The 24,050-nt window shown below is 40.9% G+C and overlaps 1 protein-coding gene across 8 annotated transcripts in view; it reads right to left on the bottom strand.

The window, feature by feature from the left end:
- The window catches only part of myt1lb (myelin transcription factor 1-like, b), a 598,322-nt gene that overhangs the window by 60,314 nt on the left and 513,958 nt on the right, over positions 1-24,050 (bottom strand). For all 8 annotated transcript variants that reach the window (XM_061895654.1, XM_061895661.1, XM_061895656.1 and 5 more), the window contains 2 exons: positions 15,592-15,682; positions 461-568 (listed from right to left, as the gene is read on the bottom strand). In XM_061895654.1, the coding sequence (XP_061751638.1) occupies positions 461-568; positions 15,592-15,682 (199 nt within the window). The remainder of the gene's footprint in view (positions 1-460; positions 569-15,591; positions 15,683-24,050) is intronic.

Below are 24,050 nucleotides of genomic sequence, written 5' to 3'. Positions count from 1 at the left end.
TTGTCCAGGGTGTAATCCGCCTTTCGCCCGATTGTAGCTGAGATAGGCACCAGCGCCCCCCGCGACCCCAAACGGAATACGCGGTAAAAAATGGATGGATGGATAATTACAGCAAGTTATTTATGTACTTTGATCATTTTCCACATGGTTTATTTTAATTTTTTTACATATGTAGCATCATCTACAAAGATACAAAAAATTGCTATTGCGACATCCAGTGGACATATTTAGAACAGCAGTTTCTTCCATTAAAAAATGTCGACCAATTGTTATACTCATCCCGCGGGCCAGATAAAACTGTTCGCGGGCCTAATCCGGCCCGCGGGCTGTACGTTTGACACCCCTGATCTAATGGCCACTTTTAGCCAACGTCTGCCAGTGACGTTGACAAAGTTTTAGTGTGTTGGTGTTGTTTGAAGACCACCTGATGAGGAGTGGGTGAAAAGAGAGTCTGTGCTACCTTAAGACCCGGTCGGAAGCCTGGTTGGGTTTAGAGCCGTCACAGCCTTGGTGCTTCTCCTGGGCTTTGGCCAGCTTTTCTGCTGCGGCAATGGGACATCCTGACAGACTGAAATACCAGAAAAACAAGTGGCGTCAGTGGGAAAGTACAACAACCTGGGTTTGAGTGTGACAATTTGAATAAGTGATGTGTTGAGCTGAAACACGATGCTTGTTACAGTAGTGCAGACATGTGGCTGTCAGCCAATTAGTCTTCTGTACAGAATCATAAAATATTATTTAGTGTGCAGGTGTAAAACATGGTATTCTTCAAGTGGACTTGTTAATCATGTTCCCAGGGATCACAACTTGACTCTTCAGATTACAGGCTTCATTCGTTCATGCTCAAAGACTTGGTAGAGCAGCTATAGTCAGTTTACAACTGATGAGATCAAGCTATAGCTGTCCTATCTAGTCTTAAAACTTTAGTCTGATTGACTCAGCTCTCATTTGATTTTGTCAGTTAAAGTCAGACTAGAGCTCAAATCCTAAATAGGACACCTCTAGTCAGGCTAGAGCTGTCTAGATCAGACGAGAAGTAGAAGTCCAAGACTAGGTTGGTCAGCGTTGATCTAGTCAGCTCTAGTTAACTAGAGCTCAAAGACTCGTCAAGGCAGCCCTAGTTTGAGGTACTTAGAATTGAGCTCAAAGATTAGATCCCACTAGAACTCAAAGTTAAATAGGACAGGTTTTGAAAGGATAGAGCTGGCTAGATCACACTGAAGGTCAAATACTAGATAAGACACCGCACATCTGACTACAGCTAACAAGATAAGACCAAAGTTGTTCTATCTAGTCTTGAACTCTAGTAAATTTGAATAAACTCCAGCTTAATTTAACTTATCCTATCTAGAGCAAGCACGGCTACTGAGGTCAGTGACTAGATAGGACAACACTCGTATAACTAAAGCTGACAAGATCAGACTTGGGCTGTCTTATCTTGCCTTTGACCTCAAGTCTGATCTATTCAGCTCACACTAGATACAATCAGACTACATTTAGTCAGCTCTAGCCGAACTGGAGATGTTCTATATTTGAGTTTTAGTCAGATCTAGTCAGCTTCGGTGTAATCTAGTCACTGGATTAAACTAGAACTGTCCTATTTGGTCTTTGAACTCTAGTCTGAGTTAATTTTCCTGAAGGAACTCTCCTGAAGGAATCAATAAAGTACTATCTATCTATCTATCTATCTATCTATCTATCTATCTATCTATCTATCTATCTATCTATCTATCTATCTATCTATCTATCTATCTATCTATCTATCTATCTATCTATCTATCTATCTATCTATCAGCCGTTAGGTGTCTAGTCTTTGAGCTCTAGTCTGATCTAGTTAGACCAGAGGTGTTTCAGACTAGTCCAGTGGTTCTCAAACTTATTTTGTCATCCCCCACTTTGGACAAGGGGGAGTTTTCAAGCCCCACCTGCCCCCATCGCCCCAACAAAACGCTAATGCCAAGCTTAACATTTTCAAATTTATTGAACATCAAGTAACATCAAGTTGTATACACTCAAACTCAATAACATAAAATAACATCAAGTTCAATAATACATAAAATAACTTGCATCAAGTTCAATAATAAATCAAATAGAAGTGTTATAACTTGCATCAAGTTCAATAATAAATAAAACAAAAGTGTTGTAACTTGCATCAAGTTCAATAATAAATCAAATAGAAGTGTTATAACTTGCATCCATCCATCCATCCATATTCTACCGCTTATTCCCTTTTTTGGGGTTGCGGGGGGCGCTGGCGCCTATCTCAGCTACAATCGGGCGGAAGACGGGTCAAGTTCAATAATAAATCAAATAACTTGCATCAAGTTCAATAATAAATCAAATAACTTGCATCAAGTTCAATAATAAATAAAACAAAAGTGTTATAACTTGCATCAAGCTCAATAATAAATCAAATAAAAGTGTAATTACTTGCATCAAAATCTATAATAAATTAAATAACTTGCATCAAGTTCAATAATAAATCAAATAACTTGCATCAAGTTCCATAATAAATCAAATAAAAGTGTTATAACTTGCATCAAGTTCAATAATAAATCAAATAACTTGCATCAAGTTCAATAATAAATCAAATAACTTGCATCAAGTTCCATAGTAAATAAATTAAAAGTGCCACTTTTTCGTGTTTTGATAAAAATTTACCGCGCTCACAACATCTGTTAAAACCTCATTGAGTTCGAGGTTGAGCTGCCTTGACGCGAGTGCTTCCCGGTGAATGACACAGTGTGTCCAATGCGCATTTGGCGCAACCCTCTTTATTAGAGCCTGCTGCCCGTTTCTTGACCCTGCCATGGTCTGTGCGCCATCAGAGCAAAAGCCCACACAGTTTTCCCATTTAAGGTCGTGTTGTTTGAAGAAACTGTCTATTATCTTGAACAGCTCATCAGCAGTGGCTCTATGTTTTATGTATTTCCAAAACAGTGACTTGCCAATCACAAAGCGAACGTACGCGATGAACAGGCAGTCTTTATTGCTGTCAGTAGCTTCGTCCACTTGTAAAGCAAAACAACTTTATTTTAACTTGTCTACGACAGGGGTCGGCAACCTTTACCACTCAAAGAGCCATTTTGACCCATTTCTCAAATTAAAGAAAACAATGGGAGCCACAAAACTCTTTTGAAATTTAAAATTAAATAACACTGCCTAATCCCCCTCTGATCCCCACAATTTCCCCCTCTGTCTTCCTTTTTTCCTCTTTCTATCCCTTGCTGCTCCAACCCGGCTGCACCAAATGATAATATAAATAAATTCAGTAAAGTCAAATTTAAATAAGGCAACAAGAGAAGTATCCTACACTTCACTTCTGTAAAGTAAATGTGAACAGCCGATATAAACATCTACATCAACTATATGATTTGCCTGGGAAGCTGGACAGGACAAAACAATTACAAAATAAAATAAAATAAAAATAAAAAATAAAAAAATGAAATAACACTGCATATAAAGTTTTCTTTTTGCCTTGTGCTATATATAAACAAACTATGATGGGTTACGTTTATGAAATCAATGAACGACTGCAGAAAATAATTAATAAAATGTTTGCATGCAACAAAACGTTTTAACTCCGAAAAAGACGTCGGTTTGAAGGTTAAGTAAAATACTTAATGTCTATTTAAGTCCTCCTTGTAGTAATGGAAAAAAAACGCCAAACTTAAATTTTTCGCTGGCAGAGAAGCAAAAATGCCTTAAAATGTCTATTTCACTGAACAATTAAAAAATGTGAATATATGCAAAATTATAGGAAATTAAAATATTTATCATACGTGGTCAATGTGATTTCTGCTCCTGAACCGCAGAGCACAGCGTCTCCACATCGGGGCTGTATGACGTCACCTTTATCTTCACACGGGATTGTAAACTCTCATCTGTGAGGCGTGTGCCATGTTTGTTTTTAATAAAGTTCATGTTGGAGAACACCTGCTCACATACATAAGTGGATCCAAAGATCGACAGGACTCCAAGTGCATACTTTTTCATGTTCACATAAAAGTCGGGGATAGCGTCCAAGTTTCGAACACATGGTTGTCTGGTTCGGGGAGGTTTTCAATATCACACTATTTGTGATTCTGAGCAAGAACAGCCTTCTGGCGTGAAACATCTTCAAGGTGCGCTGTCAGGCGCTTTAACTTGGACACCCACATGTCTTTGACGGAGACGCGCACGGCCGTGGGCGTGTCCCGAGGTTTGACAAGCTGAACTAGCCGTGACAAGCTGAGCCGCATCAGAGTGATCAAAGAGTCGCATGCAGCTCCGGAGCCGCCGGTTGCCGACCCCTGGTCCACGAGTTGTTCCTCAAGATCACTTGCAATGTCGCATATATGTCTCTCAACTGTGTCGCTTGACAGCGGGACAGCTTTTAATTTTGCTGCGCTTGTCTCGTCAAGCATGACTGACACCATGTCTATTGCAGCGGGGAGAATCAGCTGCTCAGCAATTGTGTGTGGTTTTTTGTATGCAACTCTATATGAAGCCAATTTATCCATTTTGTGTAATTGTGGTCCACACATTAGCCTGCTACCCATCCGCGCGAAAGTTTGTTCCGCTCAGCCCCGCCCCCATTAGTTACTGTTGCGTCTGTCAAACTTTCGCTCCTACCTAGAAATTTAAAGCCTACAGGAAAAATAAGTAATTTACATTAATTTATATAGGGGATTTCACAGACGGAATCACAAATTGATTTACAGTTTGTATTGAAATCAGGGTTGTAAAAAAAAAATCTAAGAATGAAAAATAATAAAAAAATAAAGTGGAATCTCCTCCTGTTTCTCGCGCCCCACCTGTCATGTCTCTATTCCCCACCTGTGGGGCGTGCCCCACACTTTGAGAAACGCTGGACTAGTCTGACTCGATCAAACCAGAGCTGAATAGATGAAGCTAGAGGTTAAAGACTAGCTAGGAGAGTAGTCTGAAGTGGTCGGCTCTAGTCAGACTAGAGCGCTCCTATCTAAGTTTATAAGCACAGGAACCAATGAATTCTGCTCAGATGAGAGGCAAAAAAGCGGAAGAGTTTAGTTGCAATCTATTCAATACCCTGAGAATATGAATGAAAACATTCACAAGCTTCTTAAGCATGTCTGAAATAAACAAAAAAAACCAAACCATACCATAATAATCACTACAAAAGCCCAAGTTACTGGGTGACAGACTCAATAATTGCCATCTTAGACGCTCCCCTATAATGATACATGCATTGTATATGCATTTTGCAACATATTTCCCCCTGCCCATATAATATAGGGACACACATATTAGGACACCTGGCCATCACAGTTTTGCTATTTCAGTCACAAGAAAATAGTTTGCAATGTGTCTTGCAAGGATTTCGATCCATTCAGCCAGGTGGACTTTTGTGAGGTCTGTAGTTGAATGCAATCCCTGTTCACGGGTTGAGGTAAGAGCTGTCACGTTCTTTCCTACTAAGGCCCCGTTTACACTATCCAGGGTAACTCACACCTAATCTTATCCTTGTCCACACACAACAATGCCACCGTCTAAGATCCCCGCCGGCTCAACACGACCTAGTACGCTTGCGCGTAAAATGTGCACGTCATAGTCACCTCTAATGTTGCTTTGTGTGCAAGTTCTTAAATTTAACTTATCCGAACAATATTCAGTGTTGTGGTATTTCAGTTAACTGGAATCCAGTGTGCTGTGGGGCCCTATTGTAGTGAATCACACCTGAGACATCATAAAATAATCACATCTTCATTAGACACGTAAACATTGTGATAAAAAGCATTTTACATCAATCAAACTAGGAATGTAGATATGTGGTCAGGACACTCGTCACTCTTTTGCCTTCATTGTCCATTCCTTTTTGGTGACTTTATATACTCTGGACCGAGACGTCGAGTCCGTGACATACATGGCGGACAATAACTGATACAGTCTGCTTTGACAGTCTAAAATAATTTGGCGTTTTCCGTAGTTAGTTTCCTTCGACGGCCAGGTAATACAAAGCACACGCTACCTTTTTTATCACATCCACATTCTCCTTGACTCTCCTTCGACAAATGGACAAAGTTTTTCGCGCATTTGAAAGTTCTTGTGCCATCTGAGAAGTGTTGTGTCCGAAATAGCTGCAATCGCTTTCTCTTAAGGTATTCATGTGTGATTTCCACAAGCGTCTGTACATGTAGAAGAATAATAAAACACGGGCATGTCTGGTTGACTTGCCTTCATATTTCCAGTGGTTAGCTCCGAGTTACGAAACGGCTCTATTATGAAGCTGGCTGTGGCACGTTCTTTCTGATGTCACTTCCTGTGTGGGCACGGTCTTTCTGGCGTCACTTCCTGTCCGAACTCACTTTGTAAACGATCAATAAAAGCTAAGTGGTGAAGATTCAAGAATTACATGGCTGACTTACCCGTGTAAACATGTGTCCGAGAAGGGGGACCTTAAACCTTGGTTTAGTGTGGCTGAAACGGGGCTTAGACTAAATAATTATTTGTTTAAGGGCTTAAACGACTTAGTGTAGACATGGCCTAAGGCAGTGGTTCTCAAATGGGGGTACGCGTACCCCTGGGGGTACTTGAAGGTATGCCAAGGGGTACGTGAGATTTTTTATAAATATTCTAAAAATAACTTCTGTAGCCGAGGATCGGACCGCCAAATGCCCTGCCTTCGGTTGCACCCCAGCTCACATTGCACCCGACCTCTATGGCCCCTGCTATGGGTGGTGAGCCCATTGGAGGGGTGACCCACGTCTCCTCTTCGGGCTGTGCCCGGCCGGGCCCCATGGGAACAGGCCCGGCCACCAGGCGCTCGCCATCGTGCCCCACCTCCGGGCCTGGCTCCAGAGGGGGGCCCCGGTGACCCTGCGCCCGGGCGAGGGAAATCTGGGTCCATGCTTTGTCTTCTTCATAAAGGTCTTCAAGCTCATCGAGAGGAGCCGGATGAGGTGGTTCGGGCATCTGGTGAGGATGCCACCCAAATGCCTCTCTAGGGAGGTGTTTAGGGCACGTCCAACCGGTAGGAGGCCACGGGGAAGACCCAGGACACGTTGGGAAGACTATGTCTCCCCAACGCCTCGGGATCCCCCAGGATGAACTAGACGAAGTGGCTGGGGAGAGGGAAGTCTGGGTTTCCCTGCTTAGGCTGTTGCCACCGTGACACGACCTTGGATAAGCGGAAGAAGATGGATGGATTCTAAAAATAGCAACAATTCAGAAATCCTTTATAAATATGTTTATGGAATAATACTTCAACAAAATATGAATGTAAGTTCCTAAACTGTGAAAAGAAATGCAGCAATGCAATATTCAGTGTTGACAGCTACATTTCTTTGTGGACATGTTCCATAAATATTGATGTTAAAGATTTCTTTTTTTGTGAAGAAATGTTTAGAATTAAGTTCCTGAATCCAGATGGATCTCTATTACAATCCCCAAAGAGGGCACTTTAAGTTGATGATTGCTTCTATGTGTAGAAATCTTTATTTATAATTGAATCACTTGTTTATTTTTCAACATGTTTTTGGTTATTTTTATATCTTTCAAGAAAAGTTGAAGAAAGACCACTACAAATGAGCAATATTTTGCACTGTCATACATTTTTATAAATCAGAAACTGATGACATAGTGCTGTAATTTACTTCTTTATCTCTTTTTTTCAACCAAAAATGCTTTTCTCTGATTAGGGGGTACTTGAATTACAAAAAAATTCACAGGGGGTACATCACTGAAAAAAGGTTGAGAACCACCAGCCTAAGGAACACGTTGAAACAGAAAAGGGCTTTTAAAGGTGTCCTGTCGGACCCATGATTGAATACTTTAAAAAAGCACACCTCTAAAGTAGACACACACTAAAATAGAGCTGGAATAACATGACCTGACAACTAACTGACCAAACGTGACAAGGGTCCGTGCTGATCCTTAACCTCAATTTTCCTCTGTGCTAGTTTGTCCAACGTGTCAGGCCTCAGAAAAATGCTCTTTGACAGTGTCCTGAAGCCAGCGTGTTCACAGGAACCTGTCTTTGCAGCGACTGTGTATCATAAAGTGAAAGTTTACGACACGTGTGCCTATTTGCAGGCCGAGACGTGTCACCGAGCGCAGCATGGGGGCTCTGTGGTCCTCGCAGGTCTGCACCTTCGCTGTCACCCCGGCTGAGTGGCAGAAAGGTGCTAATAGCTGCTGCTATGCCTAAACTCCCCGAGCATCTGCTGTGGGTGACACTCCTCTTTCACTCTAACCTCGCCCCGTCTGACAGCACGGCTATTTTGGTTTCCCCCTTCTAACTTGCACCTGATAGATATTCCCCCCCGCCAGGGGCTGATGAATGATTTACAGTGTAGCATGTGTGAGCTGATGCATTCTAATCCGTCTCATTTAAAATATGGCATCGTAAACTAGCAGATCAAGTTTAACAAGAACACTCAGGAAGCAAATACTTTTGCCAAGGCGTAAATATATGTCAGCTGCGCAATCAATCGGTGGACATTTGGCTACATTATCTTAAATTTCTTCTGGATCCAAGACCCATAGCACAACGAACGAACAAACTTGTCTGTTTCTCTGTCGTCAGGAAATGTAACCGTTTTCAAGTGGAATAAGGAAGGAGAGCCGAAATCTGTAATTTTATAGGCACCGGCCGAATTCCGTCGTTATTACTGGGTATTTATTCACGTAAAATCAAATGGTGCCATATTTCGATGCATTTGTTTCACATGACGTCATGTCCAGTTGCAGACTCGGCTCAAACACTTGGCGGGTAAACAAGCACTCAAGCAACAGTCAGAGGGTACTCAGTCGGACTTCCTCTAAGTCAGGGGTCGGGAACCATTTTGGCTGAGAGAGCCATGAAAGCCAAATATTTTAAAATGTATTTTCGTGAGAGCCATATAATATTTTTTAACACTGAATACAACTGAATGCGTGCAAACAACATTTTTAGAGTATAATAAGTCTCTTATTCTTTTTAATAGGGGCGGCAGGGCGTAGTGGGTAGTGGGTAGAGCGGCCGTGCCAGAAACCTCAGGGTTGCAGGTTCGCTTCACACCTATTGACATCCAAATCGCTGCCGTTGTGTCCTTGGGCAGGACACTTCACCCTTGCCCCCGGTGCCGCTCACACTGGTGAATGAATGATGAATGAATGATTGGTGGTGGTCGGAGGGGCCGTAGGCGCAAACTGGCAGCCACACTTCCGTCAGTCTACCCCAGGGCAGCTGTGGCTACTGGTGTAGCTTACCACCACCAGGTGTGAATAAATGATGGGTTCCCACTTCACTGTGAGCGCTTTGAGTATCTAATAATAGAAAAGCGCGATATAAATCTAATCCATTATCATTATTATTATTATTATAATACCATTGTTATTCTGAAGCTAACCAATAATAAATAAAACACTCCTTACCATTAATGCGACTTCTTAAACAAGTGCGGTAGAAAACGGATGGATGGATAAAAATGCGTTAGAATGTTTTATATTTTGAACGTTATTTTCAACACCGTGATTACCAGAGGCATTGTATGTCAGGTCGGGCTTAAACCGCCACAGGTAAGATGTACCCCCATGCTACCTGCCGCATTCGGGCAGATGGGGTTCGTAAGCCTGATAAGGCAGCCCATACACTTCACCCTTGCTCCTGATGGGTGCTGGTTAGCGTCTTGCATGGCAGCTCCTTCCATCAGTGTGTGAATGTGTGTGTGAATGGGTAAATGTGGAAGTAGTGTCAAAGCACTTTGAGTACCTTGAAGGTAGAAAAGCGCTATACAAGTACAACCCATTTATCATTTATTTATCATCTAGGAGAAGGAAATCCTCAATCTCAAAACCGCCGCTGCCTTGCGGTCAACCTACTCGAGGGTAAGGCTAAGTAGGTAAACCCCGACAGAAAATCAGGAGCTGGAGTCCCAAAGGCGGTTTGACGGTGTAGCGTCACTTGTATCGACACTTGTCGCTCCCATTGGATCCACCAGCCACACGGAGAGGGGGGGTTCTTGCTGCCTGGACAACAGCTTGTTCTCCATAGTTCCATGCCCAGGCCATCTAGATCCACTGGAGCCCCCTTTTTTGGATCTACCCCATCGTCTCCCGAGGCGGAAGGATGCGAATGACCAGAGGAATTATTCATTACTTATCGTGATAAGCGATGTCAGCTAAGATTTATCTGAGAGCCAGATGCAGTCATTAAAAGAGCCACAGGTTCCCTACCACTGCTCTAGGTGATACTGGGATTTTGCCAACAAAGCAAGTATGCCTGATAGAAAACACTCCAACATAAAGTAAGGCGTTACTTTTAAAAAAGGGGTACCTCGATGCTAATACAAATTGTTTTTGCCAGAGACATGCTACTGATTAGCATTAGTGTTATCATGTTGGACTCGCTCGACATCCATTGCTTTCGTCCTCTCCAAGGTTCTCTTAGTCATCATTGTCGCCGACGTCCCACTGGGTGTGAGTTTTCCTTGCACTTATGTGGGCCTACCGAGGATGTCGTAGTGGTTTGTGCAGCCCTTTGAGACACTAGTGATTTAGGGCTATATAAGTAAACATTGATTGATTGATAGTGATTTCACATGGTGATTTCAACAGCTCCAAAATTTGTATGAAAACTACAAGTAAGATGCATGTTACAAAGAGCTGGGAAGTTGTGTGGCTTTCCTACTAAAAATGGCCGTAGGATCAAATCCAGAAAAACGGTGTGTGGAAGACAACAAATCAGATATATTAAATATTCGTACACACAAATCCAAGCACATTTCTATATTTCTATCGCTACCCACTTGAACTTTACCCCAGATGTGTAAATATGCAAGGAATATTGAAAGCCATGTGACTGACAACGGTACGTGCCGCCCAATTAGGACTCACTAAAAGGTGCTTCTTTATCCTGCTACAGAAAAGAGCTTGCAAGCTAAAAAAAAAAAAATATGTAGTCGGGCATCAGCAGCAAAGTGAAGAAGAAGTTGGATGTACATCACTAAAACAAATGTGCGTTTGAAAATATATTTGCTGCAACCGCCGCACCCCCCTCTCCGACACACACACAGATGACCATCTCCGGGTGAGTGAGTCTAATTGCACCCTATAGCTGGGATGTTTCTGACATCATGTACGGGCCATGTCCCGCCCTGTGAAAACTGATGGTGGACAACCAAGCTCTGTTCTCAATGGGTACTAGGCGCCTTTTAGCCTTTCTCCAAAAAAAAAAAAGCCCTATATTTGTGTTGATTTTGGCTGTATGTATCGCGGAAAGAAAAAAAATGTCTTGAAAGTTCCTCGAGAGAGAATCAAAAATGTGCTTAAGAGTCATACTTGCCAACCTTGAGACCTCCGATTTCAGGAGGTGGGGAGTAAGGGCCGGGGGGCGTGGTTAAGAGGGGTGGAGTATATTTATATTATTCAAATATTATATATATAATATACTATATATATTATATTATTTATTATTATCATTGTTTATTGTAAGCGAACTGTGGTGCTGAATTTCCCCCAGGGATCAATAAAGTACATTCTATTCTATATGTAACGCTAGATTCACCAAGTCAAGTATTTCATATATATATATATATATATATATATATATATAAAAGAAATACTTGACTTTCAGTGAATTCTAGCTATATATATATATATATATATATATATATATATATATATATATACATATATATATATATATATATATATATATATACTTTTTTTATTATTATTATATATCTATATATCTATATATATATATATGTATATATATATATATACATCTATATATATATATATATATATATATATATATATATATCTATATATATATAAATAAAAATAAAATAAATACCTGAAATTCAGTGTTCATTTATTTACACAATTACACACACATAACACTCATCTACTCATTGTTGAGTTAAGGGTTGAATTGTCCATCCTTGTTTTGTAACCAAATGCATGTACAGTAGATGGCAGTATTGTCCTGTTTAAGAGAGTCACAACATTGCTGTTTATGGCAGACAAACTGCTTTACGGTAGACGAAAACGGACTGCTGTTGTTGTGTGTTGTTGCCGCGCTGGGAGGACGTCAATGAAACTGCCTAACAATAAACCCACATAAGAAATTAAGAACTCGCCCTCCATCATTTTACAGTTATAACGTCATTGGGCAGACACACTCTTTATACACATCACTCAGGTCCGCATGGAGCTGGAGGGGGCGTGGCCTCCAGCTCCGCCTGAATTTCGGGAGATTTTCGAGAGAAAATTTGTCCCGGGAGGTTTTTCGGGAGAGGCACTGATTTTCGGGAGTCGCCCGGAAAATCCGGGAGCGTTGGCAAGTATGGGAAGAGTGCAAGATTTTATAAAACGACGATAAAAGCGTCTCACACTCCAGTCAAAGCAAGCAGAGTCAAAGAATGCATGAGTTTGCAGTGATTACTTCGTTAAAAGTTTGTTTGATATACTTTTAACGTTTTTCATTTCCCAATTAAGTATTATCTTGATATTATTCATATTTTTTAAACACATTTTTGCAATGAAAGTTTCAAAGAGCGCCAACTCGGCGAGTGTAAATGAATACAAAGCAAATGTGAGTAGAATCTAAACGAGTCAAGCTCTTACTAAAGGCAACCATGGTAAATGAAGCTTTTAGCATGTAAAACACTGCTGACATCTGTAGTTCTATTTTAATGAAGACAGACAAAATCCCGCCTACTCGTTATTGACGTGTACAACAACAGCAACAAACTTTGCTTATTAAGACGCAAAGTTAAATAATGAAATGCAAACTTACACAAGCAAAAACTATGCATATTTATCCGGGAGAGTCTTGATACCAATTTCCTTGACACAGCCACAGATAAAGAAGTTGTAGACTTCCATGCTTTTCTAAGTCTCCATCTGTTTTGTCGTGTAGAATGGCGTCTGGAGCACAATATTTCTGGAAATGTGACCGACATTTAACCCTTGATATCACTCGACAAATATTTTCTTGATAACGTATGAGGATCTATTCCATTGAATAGTTTGATCTTTATGCTTGGAGCTGCTTTTTGTTGAAAACTTTAAGCTTTTTTTTAATACTCAGATAGTTTGTGTGCTGCTTACTGTACAACAGCCATCTTGGTTTGGTTGACCTCCACTGGTTTTCACTTCAACGGGTCGGAATACAATTTGTGTAACTTGTGTAACTTCAAACAAAATGTGTTCTAATGGTATGCTTCCTGGTGCCCTTAGTTTTGTGAAAATCATTTTTCCTTTAAACTTGCCAGTGTTATAAAAAGGGATACGAAAGACCTTGACTCTTGTTTGATTACTCAATCTATTGTTACAATTTAGGAGAGGACTGTTGCAGCCTTACAGTATGAGATCAGCTGCAGTCACAGGAAGACATTGTGGCAAAATGATCCACTACATAATTGAATATAAGTCCTCACAAATTTGTATATGAAACAATAAATGCATTGAGGAAAATTTAATTTTGGAGTGGTTACATTGTTCAAATCAAATGTTGCCAGGCCCGAATGTTTCTGATGTGCACATAAATCGATCTGAAGAGTAAAAGTTGGTACTTTTTTTATGTGGACAGTTACCCAGCATCACTTATTTGTGTAGCTAGTTTATCCACAGCCTGTAGAAATGAGCGTACGACAGATATGAAATTTTGGTCAGGCAGCACACTTTTCCACGTCAACGTCAGCTTTTATCTCAATTTTGCTGTGAAAAAGGACGTAGTGCATATTTTTGTGAGTACACAAGCTTGATACGTGAGAACATGGGTGTGTCCTAAGTTAAACACTTACAGTATTAACACTTTGTAGGGTGCAACATAAGACTAGAGTCAGCCTGATTGCAAAGATTACTTCTTGACTAGGCCACACACCCTAGTCTATATTTGACGTCTTGCTATTGCAACTGCTTACAAATGAGATTCAGAAGTGTAAGAAAACAAGATATAACAACTGGACAGCATTGTTATAATTTTTAGCTCACTGCTAAATGTTAGATTAAAAAAATGATATTATTAAACAAATTCACATTTATTAACACATGAACACACACAAAATTATCATCTGGTACCGGTAACAATTGCCTGGTGCCACAAATTGGCACAATATATATTCAAATGTGAAAGGTACTCATCCGTAAGTTGAATAATATATTTAACTGTTACTGTTCGGTCTTTGTGAGATCCCCGTTATGTGTCATTGTTACTTCTTGCCTATAGATCTCTTGGTAACCCAACTGTGTTTTTGGGATTTTTTTGTATCTTGTTACCAAAATAAAAATGTCATTCAGACTTTTCCAGCTTGGAATCGTTGCTGCTTGATTTATTGCTTCCTTCTACGTACAACTCTGACTCTTTATCCTGCCTATCTAAAGGAACGTAGTTGGTATACAGTAGTACCGAAACTTAACATTGTTTTGATATAGGAGCTGTCTCTTGGCTAAATGTTATGCTTTAAGTTGTGGACACAGTTTTTTGTGGCAACCATCCCTGTTATTAGTTGGCATATCAAATGCCACAAAGAACTCCACATGACCCGCTCAAAACACCTGGTCTTACTCGCTGGCATTAGCTATAGTTAGGGATCGACATCAATTTGTTTTCACATGATTGGAACGACAAAAGTGAGCGTATGCCGGCCAAGTACATTAAAATAATATTTAACCGGTGGACATTTATCCATGCAAATATGGAAAAGCTGATGATGGCGGGTTTGAAAGAGAAGCAGCTGGAAGGAGTTACTAAAGATATCAACATTTATTTGGGCAGTTGTTTACTACATGATATCATATTGTTTTTTGTAAGATAATTCTGGGTACAACTTTAGTATGGGGAAGGGGAACACATATTCAACATTAATTAGTTGCTTATTAACATGCAAATTAGTAACATATTGGCTCTTAATTAGTCATTATTACGTACTTATTAATGCCTTATTCTGCATGGCCTTTTTAATACAACCAGTAAGCCATTAACTAAGAGTGTTCCCTCAATAACCTTAGAATTATTGCTTATTAGTAACCCTAACCCTAACCCCAACCCTTATGTGTTCCCATAGTCGCCAAAGAACTCTAAATTAAGTCTTTGTAACTTTAATAAGCAACTCATCAATGGTGAATATGTTCCCCATACTTAAGTGTTACCTAATTCTGACCTAAAAGTTTGATTTCCTTTTTTAAAAAGCATATTATATGTTACAGTTGTACTGTTTTGGGGACCAAGCACCAATGGTGGAATAGATTTTAATTAATTTCAATGAGTGACGTGGATTTGAGATATAGCGTTTTGAGTTTAGAACCAACTAAGCTTGTTACTGCTATTGTACATGTATTCAATTATCACTGTGTACATTTCAAATACTGACTGTGCTGCACACAAAAACAAATAGTAAGAGACAAACTGAGACCAATGAAAAACAATGGTCAAGCCATAACAAGAACAGTAATCAACGCACCAAAATAATGCAAAAAGGAAGGCAAAATGATGAGAAGGGGGACACAAATGGAGGAGGGCAGAAATAACGATATCAAAAAAATAATCTTCTATCCATATGAACTGAAAAAGGTCCCACAGTAAAAAAAAAAAAAAAGACATATACCAAGCCTGTTTCATGTGTCCAGGCTGTCACTTACCTTCTGTGGGAGTTTCTGTTGCTATTGACATGGCCGCGTCCGGTGCAGCCAGGCGTGGGACACTTAAGAACGTTCTCATACATAGCCACAACTTCGTAGCGACAGGAGACAGGAGTGAGAGACACGGAAGGTTAGGAGCCCCTCGCAAACCACGCGTGAGTTCTATTAGTGTGTAAGCTTGGCATTATAAACATCATTAAGAAATGAGCCTGCGTGAACCTAAATGACCTCTTCTTCATTTTAATGAACGCCTGTTTGAAAAGGGCAGGCCAGGTTTCCCGCCATATTGCTCCCACTTATCCGAGCCTTTCGAATTAATATTCATGCAACGGGCAGGGTCATGAATTAAAAAGGAGCCATTTAGGTTCAGCAGGACCCAGAAATGGAAGGGGGGCGGGGGTTTGGGGGCCATGCGGAAAGCAGACAATCATGCAAAACACACATGCTGAAATCAATAGAAGATGCTGACACTCCTTGATAAAGTGCGCTTTCTTCTCACGTTGACACCGTAGTCTTCGATACCATTTACCATTAAAACACAACTGTCTCACATCCCTGTGGCAAGCAGCCAATTAGATTAATGATCTATAGATGTCTGAGAGGCGCCGGGACGAAGGCGAGGGTCGTCTCGACACCGCGGCGCGCAGGGCCAAACCCCATCGGCATCAGCTTCATCATTATCACCCCCTTAAACTTTCACCTCTCATCATCCTCTTTTCTTTACATACTAATTGGTGTTCGGTGCAGGTAATTGGAAAAAAGCCTGCCACCTCAACCTGCCACTAGCCAATACATTATGCATATCCAAGTTTAGCCCTGCCCTCTACAGCGAGGGCAGGAAATTGAAGTACAAAAAAATAACATATCGCAAAGGATGCACACCGAGGAAACAAATACATGGTGTGTTGTACATTTCACCAGAAAACATTACCGTTTACAGTGACAATAAAAAAAAAAATAGGCTGTAATGTGCAAACAGCGGCGGGAATGAATGCATTTGAGACATAAATTAATTGTCATTTTTTCACATTTCCCAAGGAGCTGTCTGGCAGCACGGTGTGATTTGCCAATTAAATGAAACCACTGCATTAATAAAACATAATCTATCCGGCGCTGCAACGGCGCCAACAGTGAGAGAGCGCGGCCTGTAGTTGACTGTGTCCTGCAGGCGATCACTCTTTACCTTTAAACTAGTCAAAACAAGAACTCTGTCTGTATGAGGCTATTGGACATGTATTGACAGGACTTTAGGGATTGGCTGACGAGGCAAAGACTCCCTAATGATTCCTGTCAGGTCACCTTTTAAATGTCTCCAGACTGAAGTGAGTGTTTCAGATTACTCACTGGCCAATGAGGGTTGTATTGGTGCCTGAGAATTTACACAGACACCTTTAATGGGGATTATATATAAATAAAAACGGTATGTAAAAATATTTAAATGGAAACTGGCAAAACTGCAAGTTTCTGTAACAGAGGACAGCTCTGTGTAAAACCTTTTAAACACATTTCGGCCAAGTAAATTAATAAATGATAAATGGGTTGTACTTTGTGGAGAGACGGAGCCGACGAGCCGACAGCGGGCAAGGACAAACAGCGGTCCTGACCAAGATGGCGGCCAGGAGGCGGAGTAAGCAGCAGAACGGCGAGGCGGGGCACGCCTGGAGCGACACTGCAGCCATCAGAGTCAGGTGCGTACACAGCACACCTGCTCTCAATTCCTGCATCTTCTGCTGCAGCATAAAAGGGGAGAGGGTGGAGCAATTGTGGCAGAAGTAGGAGAGGAAACGACAACCGTCAACCAAGACCACGAGAGCGACGAGATCGACCCAGAACAAGATGGGCCCCCGCGGAAGACGCAGCCACTGGCCACCGAAAGGTGCGCCGCGACAAGCAAGAAGAAACAGCGCGCTAGAAATTGGCGCGACCGACAGGCAGGAAAATGTGTTTATTGAAATAATAAACCAGAGTCAAACCTGCTACAATGCGTCTTGCATCGATCGTCACTGCATCCCACATGATGACGGCTGGAGGACTGTCACATACTTGTATAGCGCTTTTCTACCTTTAAGGTACTCAAAGCGCTTTGACACTACTTCCACATTCACCCATTCACACACACATTCACACACTGATGGAGGGAGCTGCCATGCAAGGCGCTAACCAGCACCCATTAGGAGCAAGGGTGAAGTCAATCAATCAATCAATGTTTATTTATATAGCCCTAAATCACAAATGTCTCAAAGGACTGTACAAACCTATACGACTACGACATCCTCGGAAGAACCCACATAAGGGCAAGGAAAACTCACACCCAGTGGGCAGGGAGAGTTCACACCCAGTGGGACGCCAGTGACAATGATGACTATGAGAAACCTTGGAGAGGACCTCAAATGTGGGCAACCCCCCCCTCTAGGGGACCGAAAGCAATGGATGTCGAGCGGGTCCAACATGATACTGTGAAAGTTCAATCCATAGTGGCTCCAACACAGCCGCGAGAGTTCAGTTCAAAGCGGATCCAAGCAGAAGTGTCTTGCTCAAGGACACAACGGACGTGACAAGGTTGGTACTAAGTGGGGATTGAACCAGGGACCCTCGGGTTGCGCACAGCCACTCTACCACTGCCCCACGCCGTCCTCAATAATTATAAATACAATATTATATCCAGTGTACAGCATAAAACACCTAATTATGACAATTTCCCAACATTATGAGAGCCCTCCAGACATTAAATAACATCCTTTACACTTATTTAATCCAATACAATAATGCTGCCTGAGGCCGAGCCGATCAGTGGCCAAGATATTGAACATCGTCCTCTGATTGGGTTGCTGTCCTATAGTAGCCAATTCCACTGTAATATTGATATTCTGAGTATATTTAGCATTTTTTATGGTTGAAGACGATTAATTCAGGCCAAACATTTTGTAAAAAAAAAACTAAAATAATATGCAGGATGTGGTGAAACCACAATATTTGAAAGCGATTGTATAAAATATTCAAGTCTTACTTTGTACATATACTTTCCAAACATATATAACATACTGTATAACCAAAGGAAATACATGTATTTTTTATGGAAAACAATTCCAATGGACATTTCCTGAACAGCCAATGCTTAAATCATTGTGAGGCATTTGGAGCCCCGAATGAAGCCCAGAGGCCTGGGGTGTCAAACATACGGCCCGTGGGCCGGATCAGGCCCGCGAACAGGTTTTATCCGGCCCCCGGGATGAGTTTGCTAAGAATACAAAGTAACCTGAAATTTTTGAATGAAAAAAAACAGCTCTTCTACATGTGTCTACTGGATGTTGCAATAGCAATTCTTTGTATCTCTGGATGATGGTCCATATGCACAAAATAAACCACACGATGTTAGTACATGAATCGAGGAAAATGATCAAACTACATACATGGCATACTGTAATTTGATTTTGACATTTTTTTATCTTGATTGATTGAAAATGAACACCATTGAGTTGACTGATGAACATTATCACATCATTCAATCAGAAAATATAAATAATGACAAATAAAGATAGAATACTATTAAACGCAACATGTAAGTGTAAAAAAACAACAACATTATGATTTGTTCATTTTCAGAATGTGTTTCTTCTATTTTTAAACACAGAAAACAATCTGAAGGTGTCTTTGTCTTTAAGTTATTGTGCAGGGATTTTACCAGTCCGGCCCACTTGGGAGTAGATTTTTCCCCATGTGGCCCCCGATCTAAAACGAGTTTGAAACCCCTGCCATAGGCAATAACCGCTGATTCTAATATGTATTTGTCTTTTGTGTTCCCAATGTTTTAGTAGGCCTGGGCAATATGGCTGAAAACTGTAACACGATATAAGTATTTTATATTGATTGATATCGATAATGATTTATATTTTTTATGATTTATCTAAGCCTGTCAATAAATACAGTAATACAATTTCCCACATGCTATTTATCAGTTTAAATGTGTCTGGTAGCCAGGTTGTGAAACACTGTCAGTACATTTGAAGGTAGTTGCACTTTCGAGACACTAAATGGCATTATTGTATAGCTATTGAACAAGACACAGAGTAGTTTGGGAAGCTACTCATTAAAGTGGCACATTGGAAGTGTCAGAACATTGCCGCACTGTCTGCATTAAAACCAACAAAACTAAGGACTAGTTTCTGTTATTGAGTTGATATTTCAAGATGTCACAGTTTCTCGTCTCACTCCATGCAGAGAATCCACAGCTAGACAGGAAGACGGCACAACCAAACTTGGTCGTTGACACTGTTTCCTGATTAGCAGTTAGCATGCTAACTGCTAATCACTTCCTGTTTCCTGATGAGCTGGGTTCCCAGAGCGCGAGTGACTTCATGTGACAAATCTTGATACATCATTTCTTGTTTCTTTCAACCCAAAAATATAAATATATATAGAAGGTTTTATCGAACGCGTTTTATATTGATAATGATTATGTGTCTATTGCAATATATATTGACATAGTTTTTATTACCCCAGCCCAATTTTGGGTATGTGTATTTTGCTTTAGCCTCCTCAAATTAATGGCCTATTTATTTTTCCAGAGTATGTAACCGACAAAGGAACTAACATCATTTCAGACAATGAGCTGCTATTCCCCCCCCATACTTTGAACCCTGCACTTTACACAAAGGTGCGGAAAATGTATGGAATTTTCCAGGTTCATGAGATTCACATGCCACCGATAAAATTAGCCTAGTTACATCAGATAAATGAAATTGCCTTGTCACACTAAACCAGGGCTGTTATGGCGGCCCGGTGGCCAAATCTGGCCTGTGAATGACACCATACCCGACCCGAGTTCAGTTCAAAACATGGGTGACTGACATTTTTGCAGACATTAGAGTGTTCCTGTTTAAAAAGACACATTGGCAGATTCTTCATTGCCATTTTATCCTTGCGAGTAAACATATAACACCGGGGTCCAAACTTGTGATATACATACCTGAGGCATTCCTCAATAAACTCCATTAGGTCCTCTTCTTTTTGGCAGTTACATTTTTTTGTAATGTGCTTTATGTAACCAAGGTTCTGCTATAGCTTGCTTTCTTCACTGCAGTCAGTAGTCGTTTCTTAAACTTCTTTAGTTATGCTAGTAGTGATCAATAAGGTTGCATTTTAAGTTCCCTCTTTTTCCTTATTTGGGCTATTCAACCGGTGGCCTGCGAGTTCAATTCCAAATAATAGTGATTGACTTACATTTTGCAGCAGATTTTTAAAAACACTGGAGTGCTATCATAAAAATGATCTTTGGCTAGCTTTTTTGGAGAAGGTCCTTAAAAACAGAAAAAGCGCTCCTGTAACTCTGACGAAATAAATAAACAACAACCAAATGTCTACTGTAGAAGACGCTGTTTTTTTGGAATATACAAAATAGGACTAATAGTTGAAGGGAGAGGTTTGGCCCCTGATCCTTAGCTTTTTGGAAATGTGGCCCCCAAAACATGGTAGTTGAATATCTCTGCGGGAGACCAATGCAATGGTTCACATTAAATCCAACACACTCAAACAATCTTTCAGTCAGCCATTTAGTACATTATGCACTCACCCGCATCATGGACAAGTAACAACGAAAATGACACAAAACAGCCCCAAAGCTGAAGATTAACCTCGACATAGAAAAATAAAACGGAGTAGAAATCCACCATCAAAAATAGGCCCTGAAAGTAGTGCAGGAGGAGAAGAAAAAAGACAACGCTCAATGGCTTCTCCGGTAGGCTATTGTTTATTGTGTTACAGGCAATGTCTTTTGTTAAGTCTTTGAACAAACACAAGTGTCTATGTAAAGTTTTAATTTTTTCAATTATTACACAGGGCAACATGGTGGCACATGGGTTAGTATGTGTGTCTCACAATATGAAGGTCCTTGGCTCGGGTTTGAATTGGGGGTTAAATCCCAAAAATGATTCCCGGGCGCGGCCACCGCTGCTGCTCACTGCTCGCCTCACCTTTCAGTGGGTGAACAAGGGGATGTGTCAAATGCATAGGTTAATTTCACCACACTTAGTGTGTGTGTGCGTGACTATCATCGGTATGTTAACATTTGAACTTTAACTTTCTGTGTGGAGTTTGCATGTTCTCCCCGTGAATGCGTGGGTTCCCTCCGGGTACTCCGGTTTCCTCCCACCTCCAAAGACATGCACCTGGGGATAGGTTGATTGGCAACACTAAATTGGCCCTAGTGTGTTAATGTGAGTGTGAATGTTGTCTGTCTATCTGTGTTGGCCCTGTGATGAGGTGGCGATTTGTAGGGTATACCCCAAGGGACGGCGTGGCGCAGTGGGAGAGTGGCTGTGCGCAACCCGAGGGTCACTGGTTCAAATCCCACCTAGAACCAACCTCGTCACGTCCGTTGTGTCCTGAGCAAGACACTTCACCCTTGCTCCTGATGGGTGCTGGTTGGCGCCTTGCATGGCAGCTCCCTCCATCAGTGTGTGAATGTGTGTGTGAATGGGTAAATGTGGAAGTAGTGTCAAAGCGCTTTGAGTACCTTGAAGGTAGCACGCGCTATACAAGTACAACCCATTTATCATTTAACTTTCGCCCGTGTGAATGTGGGATAGACTCCAGCATCTCCCGCTACCCTATAAGGACAAGCGGTAAAAAATGGATGGATGGATGTTTACACCTGCAGCTTGCAGACTTGTGCAGTCAATATACTGTATGTACAAATAAAGTGTGTCCAGGTTGGTTTAGCTTATATTTAGGTGCGTTCTATAGTTCGAAAATGTTGGTAAATCAGGAACAAATGTCCACTGGCTCTCAGGAGGACATAAAAGCAAACTATTAATAGCTCTTATTGAATGAACACATCTTTGAAGGTGATTAATAAAGCCAAAGACCATGACAAATTATTTTAATCAAATTCTTGCATTTGATCTTATTAGAAGTGTACCCAATGATGTGGCCATAAACCTATTAGGTGTTATCAAAACAAACAAAGAAACACTTTCAGTGACAATCGCCTTATTCATTCCAAATACTACTGGTGCCTTATGATCACACCAAAGCTCACGTGTTCTACATTGTGTGTTTTGTGAGTACTTTTGTGTGAGTTAAAGCGCCGCTCCGCAGAACAAGTGTCATCTGTAACACCGCCGGTCTTTACAAGTCTTTCTGCGACGGTACCTAATTTCTTTGCCATTATTAAAGCCCTGCTTTATTTTGATTGCACTCGTTGCCACGACAGCTCATATCTTGATTTTCATGGGGGATATTAATAAAAATGCATTAATGGGTTTTAATTGAGAAGTTTGAGCAAGGTGAGTGAGGCTAAATAGCCCGGGTGAACTCCCACTATTTATTCAAGGCTAATGTTTATGGCCACTTCACTTGATCTGCAATTGGGAGATATGATACAAGGCTTTCCAGTCAGTGGAACCTAATTGAGCAGGCGACACAAATAAAAGAACGGCGCCGTGGCATGAGTGACTGCAGGCGAAGAGGCTCGGTGTTATCAAGGTCTCTACTCAAGAATGAAATGCTGTGACTTTATTGATGTAAACCCAGAAATAAACAATAGCAATCAAATAAATGCAGACCTCTGCTATAAATCCTGACAGTCGTAGATTCCTTTGTGTGTTCCTAGCTGCTGTACTTTAGACTAAGACCAAAAAAAATTAATATCCTTAATTGTTTGTGTGTTTTTATGATCCAAACCATCACAAAGTGTTAACAAGAGACTACAATAAGGTTTTCTGACAATTTTTTTTTACCAAAAATATGTCTTTCTTTTAGCACGCTCAAACGCACTCTTTTACTTTTTATTTTTTTTGAGTATGGTTGCAAACAAACCCACCGTACAGCCAACTCACAGTTACAATAATTCTGTATATATTATCAACTTTATGCTTAAGGGCCGTTGCTAAAAATTATTGTCAATTTTGCTGAATTGGTATTTTTGTATCCGTGCAGAGCTCGTAATCCAAAAGATTGCCAGCCGTCTCTATCAGTGTTGTGTCCAGACTCGGCCTGCTGACTGCCAAGGCCGAACATCGGGTACCAGGACGCAGACAAAGCAGAGACAAGGCGATAGCACCAGCGTCAACACTTTTGCATTTTTGTATATTAATTTATTATGTCTAACTGGATTTGTCAAGATTACCTCCTTCCCTCAGCGACAACTTCAGTGATGTAACAGGGATTTTCCAAATAAAGAGAGTAGGCACGAGGGCTGGACTTTTAGAACGTAGTTTGGATCTGTAACAAGAATACAGCCCAAAAAATGGGTCTCCTCACGAGCTAAATTGAACTATGCATGATTCCTTGCTTCTTGTCTGATAATAGATGTCATCAGTGTTTGAACCTGACATTCATGTTGTAGCGTACAGTAATAGTCCATTCAATGTCAACCAGAGCCTTAGAGTCAGTGTTTGCAGAGTGTCATTGAACTCAACACACTGCTATGTTAAGTTTATCCCAAAAAAAAAAACAACGTT

The sequence above is a fragment of the Nerophis ophidion genome, linkage group LG03 (assembly GCF_033978795.1).
Source record: "Nerophis ophidion isolate RoL-2023_Sa linkage group LG03, RoL_Noph_v1.0, whole genome shotgun sequence".
Taxonomy (NCBI): Eukaryota; Metazoa; Chordata; class Actinopteri; order Syngnathiformes; family Syngnathidae; genus Nerophis; species Nerophis ophidion.
The sequence above is the reverse complement of the archived record's forward strand: the minus strand, read 5'-3'. Positions and strand labels throughout refer to the sequence as shown.